Here is a 22017-nt window from a genome sequence, read left to right as displayed (position 1 = left end):
TGTTATGGCCATAAGGAATACAGCTCAAGGAAGCTATTAGAACTGCAGCCTGACCATAGACAGCTTCATCATCAGACCACTCCACGACTTCTGCTGATATTAAGATGATATGAACGTGTTATGCCAACCATCTGGTGTTGTTAAGGCAGTCAACCTAGCTTAGCTTGTTACAGTCTTCATTGGAAAATGGAGGCAGTGGGTGGTGGTTATGTTTGTGTATTTAGCTGGGTGTAATAGGAATTGGATACATCACACATAGACAAAATTATAACAGATTCCCACTTGAATGACATAGGAATACATCATAGTGAGATGAACGACATGAGCAAATGTAGCCTATGCCTTGGTGATAGCCTGTCCTCCTTGCTCCTTGTAATTTACTTGCATAGGCCACCTTCCCCCCTTGCAATTTGCTTGCTTTCAACGTGTGGGTCCATTGTGCAGAAATGATAGCGCACAGATATGTGACGTTTAGCACAGGGCGGTCTCTGCTCCTACCCATTCATGCGAGCCGCGCAGCACACCGCAGAAAGGGGAGCTGCGTCGCACAGCCTCGCCAGACTCAAGAGGAACCGATCGGCTCACAACACTTTGCGTCGCAAATCTTCGAGTGCCGAGGAAGGGTTGGTGAGTAGGCGAATTCCCGATTTCCTCTACGTGTTATGGGACTGTTGTAGTTTTTAAATATGTCTGTAAAAAAAAAACTACGACGACAGACACCGGTGTTTGTGGTGTATGTTTTGTTTTTCTGTTTAGTCGACATGTGTGTTGATATTGTCATCATTATACTTTACACGGTTTGCATCAACTGCGTAGGGCACTGACTGGGGCCTTCTTATAAAATATAAGTTAACCATAAGCAAATAACCTCAGCCGGGGTTTGACACAACTAGGCTACAGCTTCCTGTAACGACACGTCTGTTTATAGTCTACAGAGTCGTTGTTGACTAGGGGCATTGTAGCCTCTATAGAGCTGTTTATAGCCTATATACTCACTAGTTTTCTGACAGGTAAATAGGTCGACCTTGTGTTGCACAACAAAGTCATCAGGTAGCCTACAGTAGGCTATGCTACGAGCTGCACTGTTGTCAAGATCACAACAGTAATGTGGGCAAGTTTCCAAGGAGAGCTCATGCTCAGATAACCCCACTGGCACAGACTGCATTGTTTCCACTCATGTTTTACACACTCGACGCATTTTCAGATAGGACAGAATGTGTGATTCTGACAAGACGCCTGTCTGTTTCACACCTACTGTCACCTCAAAATGACAGTGAGGAAGGTCAGTGAAAGTGAATTACACATTATTATGCACTATGTTGCTCACAGTGTAATAGTTAGTGCAGGCTTACTTTGAGGGATATTCATTCATTCATCTTATTGAATTTGGAGCGTTTAAAATAGATATGATCAGAGGACGGGGATGACTTCTTGCGATGGGGAAAAAACCCGACGACCGCATTTTCTGACCACGTGGTGTGTAATTTAATCCCCGGGAAACATAGTTGATTATTTCATATATATAGTCATGAAATACATTTCATTATATTATATAGGTTATGCATTGAAAAGGTAACATGGTTTGCAAGAAAACAGACACCGGCTTGTTGTCGATTGCGATAATTTGTGTATATAGGCTGAGGGGCTGGGTGTAACCGTGTTTGACCTAATTATTGTCCCCCCTCCCGTCTGTGTACATAAACTAAATTATCAAATAGTGGCTGTTAAACGGTTGTCTAGAGTAAATATTGTATTAAGCTGTAGGCTACTGATAAACTATTCTAGCTACAATTGGTGTTAATGTTACCCGGATGCCGAGTATTCTAGCGCTACAGCGCCGCGACCTTTCCCCCAGTTTTCGGCGGCAGAGGCTGGTCATGTGACCACGGGAACTCAGCTGGGGGAAGGGAAAGGGCTGGTCATGTGACCACGGGAACTCAGCTGGGGGAAGGGAAAGGGCTGGAGAGATGCAGATGAATGGAAACAACTGTTATACAGGTGACCAAGACGTGTCCTTCAGACGACGTCTGTCCCATTTAGTTAAATCAAGGGCGCTTTTTGGACCTGAACAAGTAGTCTGACTGGATAATGCCAGCATTATCCTCCAGAGCGTCAGTTGTGAGTTTTTGCCCATCTGTCCCGCCATTCAGCTGGTGATTCATGGGATCTAGTCTGCAGCATCAGAAGAGGGGGCAGCCCAGGTCATTCTCGTAGCTGGCCACTAGCATGGACAGAATGACTGCGGCTCCATTCACAACTTGTTTTAAAGCGTGTCCTGTTCGGTCCATTTTGAATGGGGCTCCTGGTAGGCTGCCCTCTAATGGAGGGACAGGATTACTCAGTTACCATGGTCACCTAAATTGGTGACCACTCAAACTGACTGCCGATTAGGGGGTAGAGATAGGGGTTTCCCTGCTGAGGGGGTCATAACCCTGGCTATATTTAGGCTTCTAGCCTATTATGAAGGAGATCATCTGCCACGTAAAGTGTCTGAACTGTAGATGGATGCTGCAGGTATTTTTGATTTCATGGTTATACAAAGGGATCAATTTGCATATTTGTCCAACAATTTCAGACATAGGCTAGTAGACCCACAGCCCCAAACCTGCTGCTGCAGCCCGTGTATTTACTATATTTGTTGCGTTACCTCCATCCATCAGCAATCTCCAGTGAGAGAACATTTTTGTTTGAGCCTCATTCATGATCAGAATCAGATTTATTCTGGCCAGATATGTTTTCACACATATGAGGAATTTGCTTTGGACTGTTGGTGCATAACAATAAATAGACAGCAAATAGACAAGGTGTAAGGACAAGACAAGACAGTGCAAAATACATTAATGTAAAAAGCAATGATTGACACAATATGAATTTACTGCTAAAACCACACAATTGGTAATCGCTGTGTCCGGCAAGTTTCACATCATTAGGAGTGAATTCTGCAGAGGGAACGTTTTGCCAAAGTTGTCTATATTAGCCGTAGGTGCAGGTTTTATGAAGTAGTCAAACCAGTTCAGAGATGGGTCGTAGTAATAGGTCCGTCTCTTCCTGTCTCATTCAGGATGGTTTGCTTCCCCTGTGCGTCTGTTGTCTTTTCGAGGAGTGTCAGTTTACACAAACAAGTGCGGCCTGTTAGTTACTGGAAGCAAAATGTTCATGTTTGCCTGCATGTCTAAGACATTAGTCCTGCTAGGAAATGGGCTAACCTGTGTGATATACCCTGTGATATGTAGGCATATATTCAATTAATGTCCACCTGATGCTAAGCTATAAGCCAAGCGAGTAGACTTTGAGTGTTGCCTATTTGTTTTTTTTCATGACTTGAGATTTGATACGACTGATGTAACTGTGTTGGTGACAGACAGCTGAGATGTCTGAAGGAAAGGGTACCTGTTTATGCAATCAGCTAGCTACTGTCTATCTTTTGCATTGGTAATCATCACTGTAGATAACTGGCGATCATACTGGGGCCTCTGACAACCCTAGTGTGTATGGGGGAAATTCCATGGTATGATCCAACACGCCCTGTATCTCCCATAGAGATAATGTTAAAGTTAAACCACACTCATTGACCTCACCCTACTGGGGAGATTCAGGAGAGTGACACTCTGAAGTTGTGAGTGACACACTTGGCACACAGTGAGCTCTTTTCGTTATCTCACTCTAGAATTGCTTCTCAGAGCCCCAGAATAGCAACACTTTAACCTCCTGTAACATGGAAACTTCCCTGTCACTTTTTAATGTGATAAGCGCAAGATCATAGCCTAGCCTGCTACCCCATTCAGATGAATGCTCCCTGGGAACTGGCAGTGTTGTTTGTTTACTATTGATATTTACCATTCGAAAGCAAGATGTTGAAGAATAACAGCATCAATTCTAGGAAATGAGCAGGGAAGTAGCATATTAGTCTGGAGGTTTCTGCTGACACATGGGGATGAATCATATGGCCCCAGACAGATTCTCCAGACTCTGGGTAAAGTGTAGAGTTTCTCTAAAAGACCACTGGTTGATGAGTTTGTGTTGTGTTTATCTTTGATTTTCTGCACCCTTGTTTGTTTAGAAGGCTAGAATGGTCTAGGGCCAAAATATATTTCTGATCTGCTCATATGCTATGAACCATCCAGACCCCTCAGGTCGTCTGGCACAGGTCTGCTTTCTGTCCCCAGAGTTAAAACAAAACATGGAGAAGCAGCGTTCAGTTTTTATGCTCCACATATCTGGAACAAACTTCCAGAAAACTGCAGGTCTGCTGCAACTCTTGGTTCTTTTAAAACAAGCCTGAAGACTTTTCTTTTTGCCACTGCTTTCTAAGAGGAGCTATGTTTATCAGTATACTGCACTGTAACTTTTATTCCTGTATTCTATTTGTCCTGCTTTTTGTTTAAATGTCTATAATGACTTGCTTTTTGTTTTAATGCTTTTAATTTGTCCTGCCTTTTGTTTTAAATGTCTATAATGTCTTGCTTTTTGTTTTAATGCTTTTAATGTCTCATGTAAAGCACCTTGAATTGCCCTGTGGCTGAAATGTGCTATATAAATAAACTTGCCTTGCCTTGCCTTGCCTTACATAATTTCTTCACCAGGCTTACAACAGTCTGTGATTATGCTACAACGTAAAAGGTGGACTCACCAATATGACGTCATACTCAGAAAACGGGGCTTTCACTTGATTCAGGAGTCACATACATTGCAGGGTCTTCCTTTTAATAAAGTTGTTACAATTTGAATCCACTGACTTCCTGGTCTCCCTCCCTACAGTGACCCTGTTCCGCAGCAGCCAGCATGGCAGAAGCTCACCAGGCAGTGGCCTTCCAGTTCACTGTCACCCCTGATGGCATTGACTTGCAGCTGTGCCACGAGGCCTTGCGGCAGATCTATCTCTCTGGACTCCACTCTTGGAAGAAGAGGTTCATCCGCTTCAAGGTGAGGGATTGGGCCGTGTTTTATCAAGCATCAGAGAGGAAATTTAGTGGTAAAGGTGGATCTAATAGATCCAGAATCAGTTGGGCCTTTTGAATCGAAACACATGGACAGACAATGGACCTGATCTTAGATCAGCACATCACCACACACACACACATTTTATCGAGGAAATCATTTAGACCAACACTGAGACTAGCCTCGATTTCAATAAAAACTCAGCAACTCCAGGTAGCTCAAGGGTGGATTCAATCTCGTTCCAACTGTTCTCCTTCACCCCTCTGTCATGGTAGGAAGCGCAGGAGGTGTCAAAAAGACAATTGTGTTCCCTCCAAGCTCAACTAATCTCTCTTCCAGTGACTGGGGCCACTGGACACAAGCAGCAGCCTGGCACAAGCATCTTTTTGCCTTGAAGCGATGACTTTGAGCGGGTGTATGTGCACAATCCTGTCATAGCACCATTCACATTTCATGAGCTACGACACTAATTTCTGACATGCCAGACATGCCAGAAATTTGTCAGGAAGTCGTAGCGACTCACAACTTCCTGATTTGGCCTTATGACACTTGAAATTCTCGACGACTGCAATTAAGTCTGCAACAACGAAGTTGTGGAGAAATCGCACAATGTATCCCCGCCGGCTTTTTTATGATAAGATCCAGTAATGGTTGGGAAGTTGATTACTAACAATGACCTAACATAGCAGACACAGCAAAAGGTTTGGGTTTGAACTTAGATAGATTGATATATAAAGATAGATAAAGATTTATCTATCACTCAATCAATCTTCACACCCAAACCTTTTGCTGTGTGCTGCTATCATTGTTAGTAATCAACTTCCTCCATCCTGGAGCATCTGTCTGCTACCATTGTTAGTACTTCCACAAAAAAGTTGGTACAGGTTATATCAATCACAGAGCAAGTTAAAATTCTACCACAAAATACAGGTCCAGGACACACATTCAGTATCTCTCTCAATGGTATTGTTATGTCTGTATACTCTTTCTTCCCCTTAGTAGAGACTTCAGAGCCCTTATTAATCCCATGTTTCGTTCCTCCACAGAATGGGGTGATGACAGGTGTGTACCCAGGAAGTCCATCTGGGTTCCTAGTGGTGGTGGTGTCATACATGTCCTACAACAAATATGCCCAGCTGGACCCCTCCCTGGGAATGTTCACCAAACTGGGACGCCACTTACCCCTCAGGTAAGACCACTATCCTTATAATGGGAAACTGTCCTTTGAAACCTTGTTTCCAGTTTGGTGTGAATTCTCTAGCAGTGTCACTTTCCTTCCTCCTCTGCTTGAGTTAGTGTCTGATCTAACGTTGTTGGATTGGGCAGGCTATGCTATACATGTTGCTATACAATAGCATTACAAATACAATTTTGTCAGATTTCTCCAAGGAATGGAGGAAGGGAAAGGTGTTATAGAGAATGGGAGCATGGCCTCTGCCAGAAGTGTCCTTTTGATGACAGAGCAGAGCACATGTACCCAGTGCCCCAGTGAGTGACATCATCTGGATTGAGTCCAGTGTTCAGAAATGTTACAAAACCACTGATATGCCTCGTCCACATTTCTGACATAGTTAACTCTGAACAATGCTTTGTGTTTGGACAACATTGAGGAATGATTTACCCGTTGCACCAACTAGTACTTTTCTGATCATTTTTGGGATCAATAGTGTGTGGGATGGTTTGACTTCCCGAGGACATAAGGAAGTTGTGATTTTATTACCCCCATTAATTTATGATTGTGTTACTGTGCTGTAAATGAAACATCAAAGAAATAACTGGATAAGCTAGATTGTGTGTACTGTGTATCTAACTCACGCAATAACAGACAGGCCATAAACCACAGTGCACAAACAGGAACAGCAGATGGAATCCCCCAGATAAACCCTCTCTTCAGCAATCATTTATGCAGGTCCATGTATAGACGGCTGTTGGAAAGTAGTGCAACTATACGGTAGTATAGTCAACACGTTATTTATTTTTTTTTAAGATATTTTTTAGGGCTTTTCAGCTTTAATGTTATAGGACAGTTGAGAGAGACAGGAAATGTGGGAGAGAGAGAGAGGGGAGGACATGCGGCACAGGACCCGAGCCGGGAATCGAACCCGGGTCCGCCGTGCGAAGGACTAGCCTTCATATGGTGCGCGCCTTACCCGGTGAGCTACCGGGGCACCCCTAGTCTACACGTTATGACGCAACACATTGGGCATTTGTTTAGCAAGGCATCATGTCCCTATACAATATAAACTATGAATGCATTTTTGACATCTACTATGTTCATCTAGGGGTGACTGTAATGTTACACCACTGGCCAGCAGCATTCTTCTTCAGTCTTTTTGTTGTTGTTGTCGTTGTCGAATCCCTTTTGTAAGATGGTGGCAGATTTATGGATGGGGATTTTTGTCGTTGAGTCATCTATTTTATCACTTGATCATCCTTGTCCTCTTGCAGAAGACGCTGTACGGTCTAATGATCCACTCTTGCCTTGATGCTGATATGTGACCCAGTCTCCCCCCCCCACCTCTCTCTCTACTGGGGGTCTCCTCTATCTCCTTCCCTCTCCAGTCCGTCCATGTCCACAGACAGCCAGAGGGTGGTGGGCGGGGTGCTGGTGGGCACGGGCCTGTGGATCACCATCATCTTCATCATGAGGAACACCCTGAAGTGCCTGCTGTCGTGGCACGGCTGGATGTACGCCAGCCACGGCTCGGTCTCTTGGACAACACGCCTGTGGCTGGTGAGGCAACGCAGCGAGCACAGCTCTAGAGAACTCGCTCTAGAATAGAATTTACTTATCTTCCCCCCGAGGGAACGTCAGGTGTTAAGGTCTAAATCAGACACAGCTGACGTGCAGTATGAAGAACGGCAACTGGTGTCCACCACTGAACTCCACATGACCCCACATGACCCCACAGAGGGGATCACCTTTACAACTGGCTCTCATATGCTGTGATACGATACAATGATGAGATATAAAAGAATTCTATTTTTTTTTTTCTTCAAAGGATAATTTTTTCCAGATATACAGTAAGTGGGGTTAAGCAGGATCTCTCTGTTTGCTGTAACACATGGGAGCCAGATGAAGAGAAGAGGCAGTATATACAGAACCATGATCTTCCTCAGTCTGCTTTGATTATACTCATTTATGGCCTATGGGCCGGGGTTAGAAGAGATCCACCCCAGTTAAATGCGGTGAGGATACACTACAAGATATTATGCCCGATTTTATACACGATTCACAATCCTGCCGAGTCTGTCCTAGTCAGCAGCAGTCTGCACTAGTTGGGGGTAGTCGGAGTGGCAATTTGGCACAGAAATCTGTAAGTGTATGAGGGATACAGATTTAAATCGGCAAGTGTATGATGAGGACTTATCCCGATCCGAGTAGGAGCGAGTCGGAGCATATCAAACATGTTTTGATATTCTTGAGCAGATTCTGGACGCAATCGTGTAGTGTAAACTTGTCCAGTCGTTAAATGTGCCCAGTTTTTCAGTTGTCATACAAAAATCAGCAGGAGCCAGTCGTCTAGTGTATACCCCGTCATTTCATAATCTGTTAAGATTGTCAGTCTTCAAACCCTCGAGGCTTAAGGAATGTCGAGTTACTGAGAGAGGAATACTAAGGAATGGAAGTGATTAGTTGGGGTTGTCCTGCATGCATGTGTGTTCTTTTGAAGTTTGACCTTGTCCTAGCACACATACATTGTCACAGACAAGCACACATACCTCAGGTAACCATTTCTCTCATGTCTTAACCCAGGGCTCAGTATTAGTCATACACAATTTACAGGAACTGATTTGGTAGGAACGGCTAAATGGATTTATTTCTGTCTGCTACACATTGAACACACGTCTAACCCACTGATTAACCCTGTACACTTTGCCTTCCATTCTGTATATTGGTAATTGAAATACAAAAGCTAATTTTAACCCCCCCCCCTCCCTCTCTCTCTCCCTTCCCCCCACCTCTCTGGTTCCCAGGTGTTGGTGAAGGTGTTCTCTGGTAGGAAGCCCATGCTCTACAGCTTCCAGAACTCTCTGCCACGGCTCCCAGTCCCGTCCATCCAGGACACCACCACGAGGGTGAGTTCAACCTCTTATGTCACTTCCTACCTTCTAGTCAAAGTTCATTCTCTGCTGAAATTGACTTTCCTTGTAATGTTGTCATAGTTTGGCTCAATTCACAAACATGCCCCATGTGCTGGGCATCGTCAGATGAATCCCAGCATAAACAAGTAAGGCAAGGCAAGGCAAGTTTATTTATATAGCACATTTCAGCCACAGGGCAATTCAAGGTGCTTTACATGAGACATTAAAAGCATTAAAACAAAAAGCAAGACATTATAGACATTTAAAACAAAAGGCAGGACAAATTAAAAGCATTAAAACAAAAAGCAAGTCATTATAGACATTTAAACAAAAAGCAGGACAAATAGAATACAGGAATAAAGGTTACAGTGCAGTATACTGATAAACATAACTCCTCTTAGAAAGCAGTGGCAAAAAGAAAAGTCTTCAGGCTTGTTTTAAAAGAACCAAGAGTTGCAGCAGACCTGCAGTTTTCTGGAAGTTTGTTCCAGATATGTGGGGCAGATAAGTAAAACATGTCGGTTGACTCAGCAGACTCATTTTTTGGAACACGTCCTGTATGGTTCTTTGAAGCCATTCCTCTTCCTGTATTATTAGCTAGCTACACATTTCCAGTGTGAATGAATGAGCATGAATCTTCTGACCCCTCTACCTGGCGTGAGAAGGGGACCTAAAAGCGACGTGTTAACGTGTGTTTGCAGTACCTAGAGTCTGCCCGCCCTCTCATGGATGACGACCAGTACGCGCGGATGGAGGGCCTGGCCAAGGACTTTGAGAAGAACCTGGGCCCCAGACTGCAATGGTACCTCAAGCTCAAGTCCTGGTGGGCATCCAACTATGTGAGTCAGGAAGAAGGGCTGTGTATTTAATAATCAGAATTATTGATTAAGGTAGCTGTCGGCTGTAATTAATCTATAGACTGTAGATGTAACAATTAATAATGATGCTTTGCATGTGTCTTGCTTACCTCATTGTCTCTCTCTCCCCTTCTGTCTCTCCCCCTCTTTCCCAGGTGAGTGACTGGTGGGAAGAATACATCTACCTCCGTGGCCGAGGGCCCATCATGGTCAACAGCAACTACTATGCAATGGTAATGATCTCTCTCTATCCACCCTCAGCCCCCTGGACACCCAGCAGTGAGTCAGGATATCATCCTAAGACATATCCTATAGCCATTAGCCAAGTAGAGGGTCACAATATGCAGCTGGGATCAGCTCTCCATGGAATATGGTTTTCTTTAAAAGCCTGACTAGAATGCTCTAACTCAATCCATCGCTACACAGTGGTCACATTCTACTTGCATGTAGTTATGTCTAACTGACAGTATGAACCAGCCATAAGAATGGGCGGGCACAGGCTAGACTGCATTTGTTTGTTCGTTTGTCTGTCTTTCTGTCTGTCTGATTGTTTGTTTACACTCCAGAGAATTCCAGAAGCTTGTGTGAATTGAGCCGTGTGTGTGAGTGTGTGAGGCCGGGTGACCCAGTCATAGTGTTGTGGATGTGAGCCAGACAGAGCAGAGAGGGATGGAGTCGAGTCTCTGTAGAGCAGGAGTCATCACATGCTCATTACAAGCCAGTCTGTTTGTTGGCCAAATAATGTCATTGAAGAATATGTGTGACTCAGCCCCACACATACCCTTTCAGAGTAATGACACTGTAGTAACCACTTGGATGTTCAAAGTGGAATTTGATATACATTTGAATTATGTATATGGTTTGTTTATTAACTCCTACGGTAAGTGTGACTTCAGAGGATATGAATTGGTTTTCACAGAACCACCGTCTTTGGTCTACTTTAATCATGTTTTTTCCCTGGTAGTTGACACAAACCAAGGTGTTGTTCTGACCACTTGAGAGATAAGCTTCCAAAGTGATGTGGTTGTAGACGTACAAGACTGTATGTTTATTGAAGAAAATGTAATGTTGTTGTAACTGGCTGGCATTCTACGTCATCGCTATTTTGATCAGCACCATGTCTCGAGGATAGATTAGCTGGTAGGCTCAGGCCAGATCAGCTCTGTGAATGTCCTCTTGTTTGATTAGCATTTCACAACACTACTCCAGCAGGCAGAAGTATTTACGATTACCGGTACACTAACTTACTGTACTTTGCCTCAACCCTTGACCCAATAACTGCTAGCATTATTTTTGTGGATGTCCAAAAAGAAAAAAAAGTAAGCAGCCATCACATTATGCCTTCAGACACTGAATCCCATGCTGGAGTCAAGTTTTGAATGTAGGTTGAATTTGGCTTTGGAGGGTAAGGATGCATGGTTTTGCAGGTCTAGGCCTTATTACATGAGCTATCCCTGTATGTGTCTATGAGGAGTGGCCTATTACAGCACCCCCAGGTGAACCACAAGGGGCCTCATTACTCCCACGGTCCCACCACCACTCTTATCGCCTTGGGAACAATACACCGCTGTTGCTGCTCAGGGTTTTCATGGTTACAGGTCTAGGCCCATGGTTATAGGTGTTACTAGGCCCATTTTCAGTCGCCGTCATCATAAAAGTCTGGAAATAAGACTGGGTCTCTGCTTTGTGTCTGTCTCTCTTCTGGTTACTAGTCCTTACCCTTAGTGTGTGACCTATATCTGTGTGATACCAGTGAGGAGTCACCTCACTCTTTCTATTGCTCTTTCTTATCCCTCTCTCACACTGTCTGTAGCAGCCCAGGCAGGCCGGGACAGGTATGGGTTAATGACCGCAGAGACACACAGTCCTCCAGGGTAAAAGAGAGAGAGAGAGAGAGAAATCCCACCGCGGTGTGTCTAGGACATGTTGTGCCTCTGTCTGAGGGACTGGCTCTACGGCCACCACCACCTCTCTACCATAACACCAGCGCTGCTTCCCAGTTCTCCCCTCTCCCCGGAGCGTGCCCTTCACTACTCCCCACATAGATTCAGAAAGCATGGAACTGATATGACTTTAAGAGCTCTTGCTTACACCAATCACATGCTTCTACATCTATGAAAAGGAGTGGATAAATTCTGCACTGCTGCAAATAGGGTGGCGAATAAGGATTAGACTGTGTTGAGATTATACAGAGAAAGCTCTCATGGTGCTTTGGAGGAGATGGAGACAGTGTGTGAGGTTTAGACTGTGAGGACAGGGGTCACATTCTTTGACTGATTCGGCCCAGCATGGGTCTAAATCAGGATAAGATGGCAGAGGGTTCAGCCTGAGAATGTCAACTGAGAAGTCTTTCTGCATTCCCAAAGTAGACGTTGTTTGTCCTGCCCATAAGAGGTCAGGGACCTCATTCATAAAGGTTGCATACACACAAAACGGGCCCTGAAAGATACGTACGCCACTTTTCGCGCCAAAGTTGTGATCTATAAAAACTAAACGTGGCGGGAGAATGTGCGCACCCGTACGGCAGCTCTGACCCATGCGCACGCACATTTCTGGAGAAACGTCAAACTGTGACTCCCATGGCAGAAGGATGAAACTGGAGAAACGCTTTGAAATTCATACCAACCTTGTGTTACAACATAATCAATGTTAGGGTGTGTGAATGTTTTTACAAATCCACTGTCACTATGTTGTCACTGTGTTGATTTTGCTCACGTCACCATCAATAAATCAATGTAGCCTAGTTGTAGGCCTACTATTCTAAACACACTCAAGATAATGTGGCAATATGATTAGGATAATCCAAATGGTCTTTTTTTGATAAATAACCCCTCGAATATGTTGTAGCCTACAGTTTAATCAGGAATTTAAATGGATCTAGTACAATGTACAACTTTGTTTGTTGATCACAAGGACAAACTGTTGAGTTTAATTAGGAATACAAAACCAAGTTTAAACCCGCCAACACACGTGACAAAATGATCCAGCCCACATTCCACCCAATACTTTCAGTCAGTTATGACATTCTCATAAATAAGGTGAACAGTAGGACAAACTCCATTTAAACTGATGGCATTTTCAACACCTCAGTCTCACACCTGCCAGAGTTTCATAATATAATATTCTAGTCCCAGGGGCGCGGATGGGGATTGAATTGATGATTTTCACTTTACGAGACCAACGCCTTGCCACTCGGCCACCACGCCAGGCTTCCTTCAACCACCACAAGGACTTCTATTTCACAACAGGAATCACCATCATTGTCGTCATGCAGTCATCGTTTATGAATGGATGAATGAGGCGGTTCACTGACCATTTATCGTCAATTATGGGCGTGTAGACGGAGGGATACGATGCTCATTAACAACTGGGCTGTGATTCGTAAAGGGGAAAGGGATGCGCACGGTTTTATAAATCAGATTTTTCGGTGCGCACGCCATTTTCGGCTTGTGTGCTGACGCGTACTTTTAGCATGGATTCTGTGCAGTGTTTTATAAATGAGGCCCCAGGCCACTCCCTGGGAACTCACTGTTGGAATGCAGAAATGTATTTGATTGTCCCCCCAATGACATCGCTAAGAAAGTGATATTAAAACAGCGTCCGTTCACCCCTCTGTTTTTCCCATTGCCAAATACATTTAGCTTTGAACACTGACAGATGCTGTGTTTCAGTAAAAGTATACTCTATTTTACTCTACTCAGGGACACCTCTGCTTTTCAAATCCACAGAGTTTAGACATGTAAAAGCTTCCTGCTTTACATGTTAGGATTCTCATAGGTTAGTGTATCATATTCATTCAAAAATAATGTTTTCGCTCCATCATTGCCACAAAGAAACATGTGTCATTGGTGGAGGACAACATGTTTACTTTGTGCACTTGTTGATTTAATGCTCACCCAGTTTGTGTGTTTGTTTCCTGTTGTCTCCAGGACTTCCTGTATGTGTTTCCTACACACATCCAGGCAGCCAGGGCTGGCAATGCCATCCACGCCATCATGCTGTACAGGAGGAAACTGGATAGACACCAGATCAAGCCAGTATGTTCTCCTACTTTCTATTTCTCCACTCTCTCTCTCTTTCTCTCTGTCTCTCTCTCTGTCTCTCTTTCTCTCTCTCTCTCTCTCTCTCTCTCTCTCTCCGTCTCTCTCTCTCTCTGTCTGTCTCTCTGTCTCTCTCTTTCTCTCTGTCTCTCTCCGTCTCTCTCTTTCTCTCTCTCTCTCTCTCTCTCTCTCTGTCTCTGTCTCCTGCTTTCTCTCTCCCTGTCTCTCTCTCTGTCTCTCCTGCTGTCTCTCTCTTGCTCTCTCCACCCCTCTCCTCCACTCCTGTATTTGTGCAGTAAGTGTATTGGTCACATCAGTGAGTCGAAGCTTATTGCATGGAGAGAGATTGCGTTAGATCAGACGATAGAGCAAAGTGTAAAGCTGAACAAAATATACATGTGACATTGTATAATTGTACTATTTCCTTACTGGCATTAGGCTTCAAATTGTTTATCTTGCTCCTGGTTAGGCCATCTTTCTCCCCTCCCCTCCTCTACTTTTGCTTAGCATGTTGGTCATACAGTACATAATCTAACTGGTTATGTAATAACTGCTGCCATCGGCGCTGGAGTGTAGCACACCGTCTGTGTTCCTCTCCTTAGTGTGTTGCACTCTGCATGACTTGATGCTTATTCTACTGCTGCAGCAACAGCTACGTGTGACCACGCTGTCCCCAGATCTGGGCTCACAGCCAGTCTCATCATACAATACTGTATCTGTATGCGTCAACAGGCTGTGTGTGTTACACCTCTTGACTCTCTCTCCCCTCTCCACACCTCTCTCTGTCCCTCCTTTGCATGATGCTTGAGTGCACATTCCCTTCCTACACACACACACACACACACACACACAAATATACAAAAAATCACACACACAACACACACATAACATACACAAACAAACCAACACACTCTCTCTCTCTAATACACACTTAAACACACATGGTAAACATCGTGTGTTCTGTTGTGCTGTTTTGTTCCTCCGCTGTCGGACGCTGCATTAGATTTATTTGCTGGCGAACAGGGTTCCTCTGTGTTCGGCTCAGTGGGAGCGGATGTTTAACTCCACTCGCATCCCCGGCCAGGAGACAGGTAAGAGGAGGGCACCGCAGCACCGATGCCCTCTGACCCCAAAGCCCTGACCCTGACCTCCTCAGCCACACGAAACACCTGACCACCGGCCTCGGTGTCACCCAGCACAGCCCGTATTAGAAACCTCCTCTCATGGGCTCAGCCTGGACGACGTGCCGGTCGCCATCGGCTCTTTTGGTGTCTCTTTGGTGTGCCATAGTGATAGAAAACAATACTCATCAAATTCAATTAAAGTTTCCTTCATTTGAGACCAGGAGGGCCATCAACGCGGCACAGCCTTGGAGTGTTACCAGTGATAATGCTGTCTACCAACTCCTATACCCAACCCCAGGGCTGTGCTAGTGACACCACCAGTGGGCCACTGGTTTCTGGACTACCCCTCCCCTCCTCCCCCCCGACCCACCCTTACGCCTTCCAGCCTTGGCAGTCCACTAAAGCTCCTCCTCCTCTCCTGTCTGCCTATCAAGCCGATCTTCATCCCTCCTCATCCTCCCCTTCATCCTCCCTCCAGGTGTCTGTCTTGCTCTCTCCCCGGGGGTGTTACTCAGTCAGCCATTCGTCGGTCGGTCGGTCGGTCAGTTGGTCGGTGTGTCATCTCTCTGTCTGTGTTTGACTCTGCCCTTTTGCTTTTCAGCTCATGCTCCTACACACTATTCCCATGTGCTCATCCCAATACGAGCATATGTTCAACACCAGTCGCATCCCAGGTGTAGACACAGGTAGAGCCTCCCCCTCCTCCCTCCTCATGGTTGTATGATTGCATCCACCCTCTCGATAATCAAGATTAATCTGACCTGTGTATTGTGTAGTGTGCAGTCATACAACATGCATGCTGGTTCATAGGACTATGTAGTGCATGGTAAAGTGAATAAGGCTGTCATGTGAGTGACTACAGAAAATAAAGATGGACTAAGTTGGATGTTAGAACGGAGGAAGGTTAAGGTTAATTAATAGGGTTAGGGTTATTATTTATTTATATAAATTGACATACTGCTGTGTATTTATAGCCTTTTTATAGTATATAGTGTATATATGGAGTAGATAGTGTGTATAGTGTATATCTTCACTCGTTTTATTAGGAGACACGTGTACAGCACACTCTCCAGTATGCAAACCCTTAAAGGGTGTAAAGGAACATGGAAATGTTTTTCACTCCTGCCCCATTGCTCTGATGCTTCACGGCTCCGATCTTTGGTTGACGATTTGTCAACGACCCTGTGATGGCAAAGATCCATGATTGCATGACTACAAGGAAGTCACCAGGAGTTATATGTTATTAACAGAGTTTCCCTGCAAGTCCAGAGTTCAGTGAGGAAGAAGGAAGCTCTCACTCACTGGTCTAGTCAGCAGTGTATCCTGTCACCTCGATTTACAATGACATGACATTGAGACACTAACGTTGTATCCAGCATGAATAATCTGTCCTTAGATGACTGCTGGTGCATGAACTAACATCCCACTGAAATCATCTGTGAAGATTTTGAAACCAATCTCACTCTGTTTGTTTGATTGCTTGGTTATTAACCAATTATATGTCCAGAGAAAATCTAGTATTTATCAAGTTATGTAATTCTCATGATGATGTGATGAATGTATTACCATGACACAACTGATTGTGTATGACCACATGAAACGTTCATGAAATCAATGCAAATATATGGTAAATGGATGAATATGGTCAGTGTAGGAGGAGTGCAAAATTAATAGCTAGAGAGGAGTGTAAAATTAATAAAGTAATTATTAAAGGCGCATTAAAATTGAGGTTTTGATGCAGTAGTCAACTTCTGACTTCCCTAAGGGCTGGCTGCTATCCACACTATGTTCAGTCCAGCTATCACCAGTCGAGATGGAGTAACTGAGGATGTACAGTAAACTGAGGATGTACAGTAAGCAGATGCTGGCGTCACCTGGGTGCGAGTTGGTTGTCTACAGACCAAAGATCCAAGGGACGGGGTCCCAAACTTAGCCCGTCATTTCACCATCACCCTAACCAGACAAACGCTTGTTTGAGCGCTCTGAGCCCTACTCGTTATTCTAGCGCTAACGATCATTTTAAGGGTATTAATGGTGCGTTCGTTTGTGGTCGGAGGTGGCAAGTCGCAAGTGGCAAAATACCTACCACCGACCTGTGTGCATTCGAGCTATAGCGAATGATACGATGATGATATGATATTGACATCAGCCGGCAACTGGGTGCTGAGAAACATATCCGAATTTGCGACGAAGAAGTGCGAGTTCATGCGGCGATTTATTTAATCATTCCTAGTAGCAAGTCGCAATTTGCCACCTACCAGTTATAAACGAATGCACCATAATAATCACAGAGGAGGATGTGGAGTGGGGACATTTGATGCTTATGAGTGTTGCTCCTCAAACAACCGTTTGTACTTCAAACTCCCTTATCCCCTCCTAAAGAAATCACGTACCATCCCATCCTCCCCCTGCATCGTCCATTCCCATCTGCTTTAGTATGTAGCCATGAACACGCCCCCTTTGTGTTTCCTTATTCAAACGGAATGTCAGTTTGACAGTTGACGTTCACTTTGATTAAGAAAATCCGTCTCGCTTAGTCTAGATTATTCTTGTAACCCACTGTCCAGATCTTTATATGGTGCGTTGGTATTTCACAGAATTTTATCTCAAGGTGTAGCAAACTCAAAACTGTTGGTGCTTTTGCTCATTTGACTGGTTTTCTCTCCTCTGCTATTGTTTTAAAGTTCTGTGAAATGTATTTCTCCACTCTGCCCTGCCCTGCTATCTTGGTGTGATCAGAGAGCCTTTATCATCCACACTGTCCTAATCAACATAATGGCATCTTCAACTATGAGCCTTGTTTACCAGGATGGTAGACAACTGAGAGGTCTTTTCTGCTCTATCTATCCTTGCACTCCACCCCTTCTCTCTCTCTCTCTCTCTCTCTTTCTCTCTCTTTCTCTCTCTCTTCCTCCTCCTCCCTCTTCCAGACACCATTCAGCATGTGAACGAGAGTAAGCACATTGCCGTGTTCCACAAGGGGCGCTTCTACAAGGTGTGGGTGTTCTATGACGGGCGTCTCCTGTTGCCACGGGAGATCGAGCAGCAGATGGAGAGGATCCTGGCAGACAGGGCTGATCCTCAGCCTGGAGAGGAGGCCCTGGCGGCACTCACCGCTGGGAACAGGTGTGTGTGTGTATTAATCACAATTAATCATAAATTAATCAAAATTGCGATTATGACCTCCACGATTAACTAATTGCAAAAGGCCGCAATTAATGTGAATTAATAATTTTGCTTTGAATTGAGTGTGCTAGGACTACACGGACGAATCACAGGCGCTTATGCTGTCTGACCAATCACATGCGTTCCCGCTGAGTGGTTACGAAAAAGATGATGTCGCTCAAGCCCAGCAGGTCATATGCAAACTGTGCAGAGCTAAAGCTATTACTTTGAAATATTAATCGCAATTATTAATCGCAATTACCATTTTGAAGCAAATAATCGCAATTATTATCTTTTGTCATAATCGTGCAGCCCTAGTGTGCATACGCGCATGCGAAAGACTGAATGTGACAACTACTGAATGCACTGATGGATTGTGTTAGACCATTCCAACTGTCTGCAGACATGCTGAATATGAATAATCACCCTTACGTAAGTCTAGTCCTAGACTGTAAAAACATGTCACTGGAGATTCTCAACTGAACATGCTTCATCATAGTCCGACACCTGGAGTAGTACTGCAGCCACACAGGTTTTGCTGAGTTTCAATTGGCCGAAACGTTAAGCATGCGCTGCCTCAGTGTGCAGCAACAGATGATATTTAGAACGTAAATTCAATACAGATGACAAGTAGGCTAAATGGATCGGGACATTTCTCCCCCCTTTTTAAAATGTATTTTTATTTTAAAACATCCGCGGGTCCATCAGCGGGTAAATCAGTTTCAGATGTGTTTACCCGAGACCCGCCGCAATGTATGATAGACCCGACCCAGACCTGACCCGACCCAGACCTGACCCGACCCAGACCAGACCCGACCCAGACCAGACCCCGACCCAGACCTGACCCGACCCAGAGCCGACCCAGACCATCCTAGTGATCCAACAATACTGAACTGAGGTTTGTTTTCTTCTCTTTAAACTCTGACCCCTCCCCTCAGGACCCCATGGGCAAACGCTCGCAACACCTACTTCAGCCGCGGCAAGAACAAGCAATCGTTGGACGCCATCGAGAAGGCTGCCTTCTTCGTGACCCTGGACGACTCCGAGCAGCGCTTTGATCCGCAAGACCCTGTGAAGTCACTGGACAGCTACGCCAAGTCCCTCCTCCACGGAAACTGCAGCGACCGGTAAGACACTGAATTACGCCACGAACTTGGTATGTATACTTGATGAGTTGCATTCCTTTAACGGGTGTAAGTACGGTAAACTGTCTAATTGATATTGCCGCTGTTTATAATGGAAAAAAACGGATGCACTTGAATTACCGGATGATAACGCCAGCTGACTGATCTTGTGTGTTGTTCTCCAGGTGGTTTGATAAATCCTTCAACCTTATCGTCTTCAAGAACGGCACCATGGGACTGAACGCTGAGCACTCCTGGGCTGACGCACCAATCATAGGACACCTCTGGGAGGTGTGTTGCAACTTGCAAACATGGCATTAAAAATGTATCTGAGTTTAACACGGCAGATGACATCTTCCCCGGTCTGCCTCTAAGCCTCCCATCTGTGTTGCAGCAAGTTCTGTCAATGGACCCTATGAAGCTGGGCTACACTGAAGAGGGACATTGCCAAGGGGAGCCCCACCCCAACCTGCCTGGACCCCAGAAACTGCATTGGGACATTCCTGCAGAGGTGAGGCGCTGTCTGGGGACTACTGCTACATAGCTGGGGGAAGGGGGGGGGGGGATTATTCATGGGTACCAAATGTAGTCCTAGACCTGCCATCTTTGTGTCCTCCACAGGTGTATCAAGTGGTCTAATTGGCTCTAGTACATAGAATCCTATGCAATCAGACAAATTGACACACCTGTGTAGGACACAAATATGGCAGATCTTGGACTACATTTGGTACCCATGAATAAGGCATATTGACTTAATGTTTGTCTTTATCTGCAGAAGTATTGTAGCACTTTGAATGTATCTATGACATCAAGGGAATAACACTACTTTTAATGCTGAGGACGCCCCCTGCTGGCGAGTTTAACCTTGTGAATCAGTGGCTGTACTTTTGAAACTAATTGTCAAACCAACTAATGTGTGTGTGTGTGTTTGGTGTGTATGATATGTGTTGTGTATATGTGTGCGTATGGTCTGTGTGTGTACGTGTGCGTGTGTGCGTGTGCGTGTGTGCGTGTGTGCGTGTGTGCGCGTGTGTGCGTGTGTGTGTGTGTGTGTGTGTGTCCGTCCTCAGTGCCAGGAAGTGATCCAGAGCTCTCTGAAGGTGGCCAAGGACCTGGCTGCTGACGTGGACTCTCACATCTTCCCCTTCAACGTCTTTGGCAAGGGGCTGATCAAGAAGTGTCGCACCAGCCCTGACGCCTTCGTCCAGATCGCCCTGCAGCTGGCTCACTACCGGGTGAGGCTGGGGCTCGATGCCCCTCACACACGCCTCCCTCACAAAAGGCCTTTTTATCCTCACTGCTTTTTCTTGCCTGGTTAGGTAAAGTTTAAATGAAATAAATACATATGATACACGGTATGATCTGCTAAAGCTGTGTGTGTGTGTGCGTGTGTGCGTGCGTGTGTGTGGTGTCCCTAGGACAAGGGGAAATTCTGTCTGACCTACGAGGCGTCTATGACCCGTCTGTTCAGAGAGGGTCGCACAGAGACGGTCCGCTCCTGCACCATGGAAACGTGCTCCTTCGTACGCGCCATGATCCAAGACCAGACGGTAAGACGCCGACGCCAGGCTCTCTGACCGTTGGGTTAGATGTCGGCTTTTCTGTCAGCCAGTAAGCGTTTACCGTGATTACTCTCCTACTGCGCAGTAACAGTCTGGAAGAACAGCACAGCTAATCCTGTGTGAGGGGGAGTGGACTCTATGAGCGATTGGAGCGTGTTTTTTTTTTACCATTGGGATTTGGCCAATCACACGACTGTAAGGATGTGGTCCTTTCTTTTTTTTCTCATTCTATACTGGATCAGCACAGAGCTGTATTGACCACATTCCCGTAGATGCAGATGCTAGCCAAGGCCATGGTCACACTCTACCGCTGTTTTCAAACTCCACCCCCTGCTTGGCTTTTCTAAACAACGGGGAATGGTCTTTGGCACAAAAATATGCTTCGCCAGCTCCTTTTTCGGGGGGAGGTGAGCGTTTCGTTCAGAGGTCACCGGGCGCCTCAAGTGGAAAACCATTCAATTTTTCTCTCCACTCTTCCTCATCTCACTCTCCCCCCTCTTTTCCCTGGCCCTCAGAGAGAAGAGCGCCTGCGTCTGCTGAGGCAGGCAGCAGAGAAGCACCAGGGCATGTACCGTCTGGCCATGACCGGGGGAGGCATCGACCGCCACCTCTTCTGCCTCTACGTGGTCTCCAAGTACCTGGGGGAAGACTCGCCCTTCCTCAAGGAGGTAGGCATCGTTTACTACGGCGCTGGGGGAGGATCCATATCCCCAGCTATGTCCATAGTTAGGCCTGGGTGTCCCCACTGTCTCCTAAGTACTATTGCATCACTGTATATCTAAAAACACTGCCTGTTTGGTTAATTAGTTTGGTATTTACCTAGATAGGTACAGTATGTCATATGTAGTTATTTCCTTACTAAAAAATATCTCATTGATAATACTCAGTAAACTGACCTACAGTATGATCAGTATACTGACCTATGATCATGTATCTTGTCATAATATTGTTGTGACCGGTCATGACCTAAAACAGGTTCAGGACACAAACAGGTGCCTTTATGTTGCTGTTTACTGTCAAGCCACCCAGGTTGTTTGATAGTATCTAATTGTGTGTGTGTGTGTGTGTGCCCGTGTGAGTGCGTGTGTGTGTGCGTGTGTGTGTGTGTGCCCATGTGAGTG

General features: G+C 45.2%; 1 protein-coding gene across 1 annotated transcript in view; it reads left to right on the top strand.

Moving 5' to 3' along the window:
- Nucleotides 1–504: 504 nt before the first annotated feature.
- Nucleotides 505–22017, top strand: part of cpt1ab (carnitine palmitoyltransferase 1Ab (liver)) — a 26839-nt gene continuing 5326 nt past the window's right edge. Inside the window, exons 1-16 of the mRNA XM_084452614.1 lie at nt 505–627; nt 4759–4923; nt 5985–6127; nt 7501–7672; nt 8917–9018; nt 9726–9863; nt 10037–10114; nt 13811–13918; nt 15647–15731; nt 17976–18171; nt 19149–19337; nt 19520–19625; nt 19729–19845; nt 20405–20569; nt 20753–20884; nt 21412–21564. Coding sequence (XP_084308740.1) covers nt 4783–4923; nt 5985–6127; nt 7501–7672; nt 8917–9018; nt 9726–9863; nt 10037–10114; nt 13811–13918; nt 15647–15731; nt 17976–18171; nt 19149–19337; nt 19520–19625; nt 19729–19845; nt 20405–20569; nt 20753–20884; nt 21412–21564 — 2025 coding nt within the window. The 5' untranslated portion in view covers nt 505–627; nt 4759–4782. The remainder of the gene's footprint in view (nt 628–4758; nt 4924–5984; nt 6128–7500; nt 7673–8916; nt 9019–9725; nt 9864–10036; nt 10115–13810; nt 13919–15646; nt 15732–17975; nt 18172–19148; nt 19338–19519; nt 19626–19728; nt 19846–20404; nt 20570–20752; nt 20885–21411; nt 21565–22017) is intronic.

Source organism: Borostomias antarcticus (genome assembly GCF_949987555.1).
Source record: "Borostomias antarcticus genome assembly, chromosome: 18".
Lineage (NCBI taxonomy): Eukaryota > Metazoa > Chordata > Actinopteri > Stomiiformes > Stomiidae > Borostomias > Borostomias antarcticus.
The sequence above is the reverse complement of the archived record's forward strand: the minus strand, read 5'-3'. Positions and strand labels throughout refer to the sequence as shown.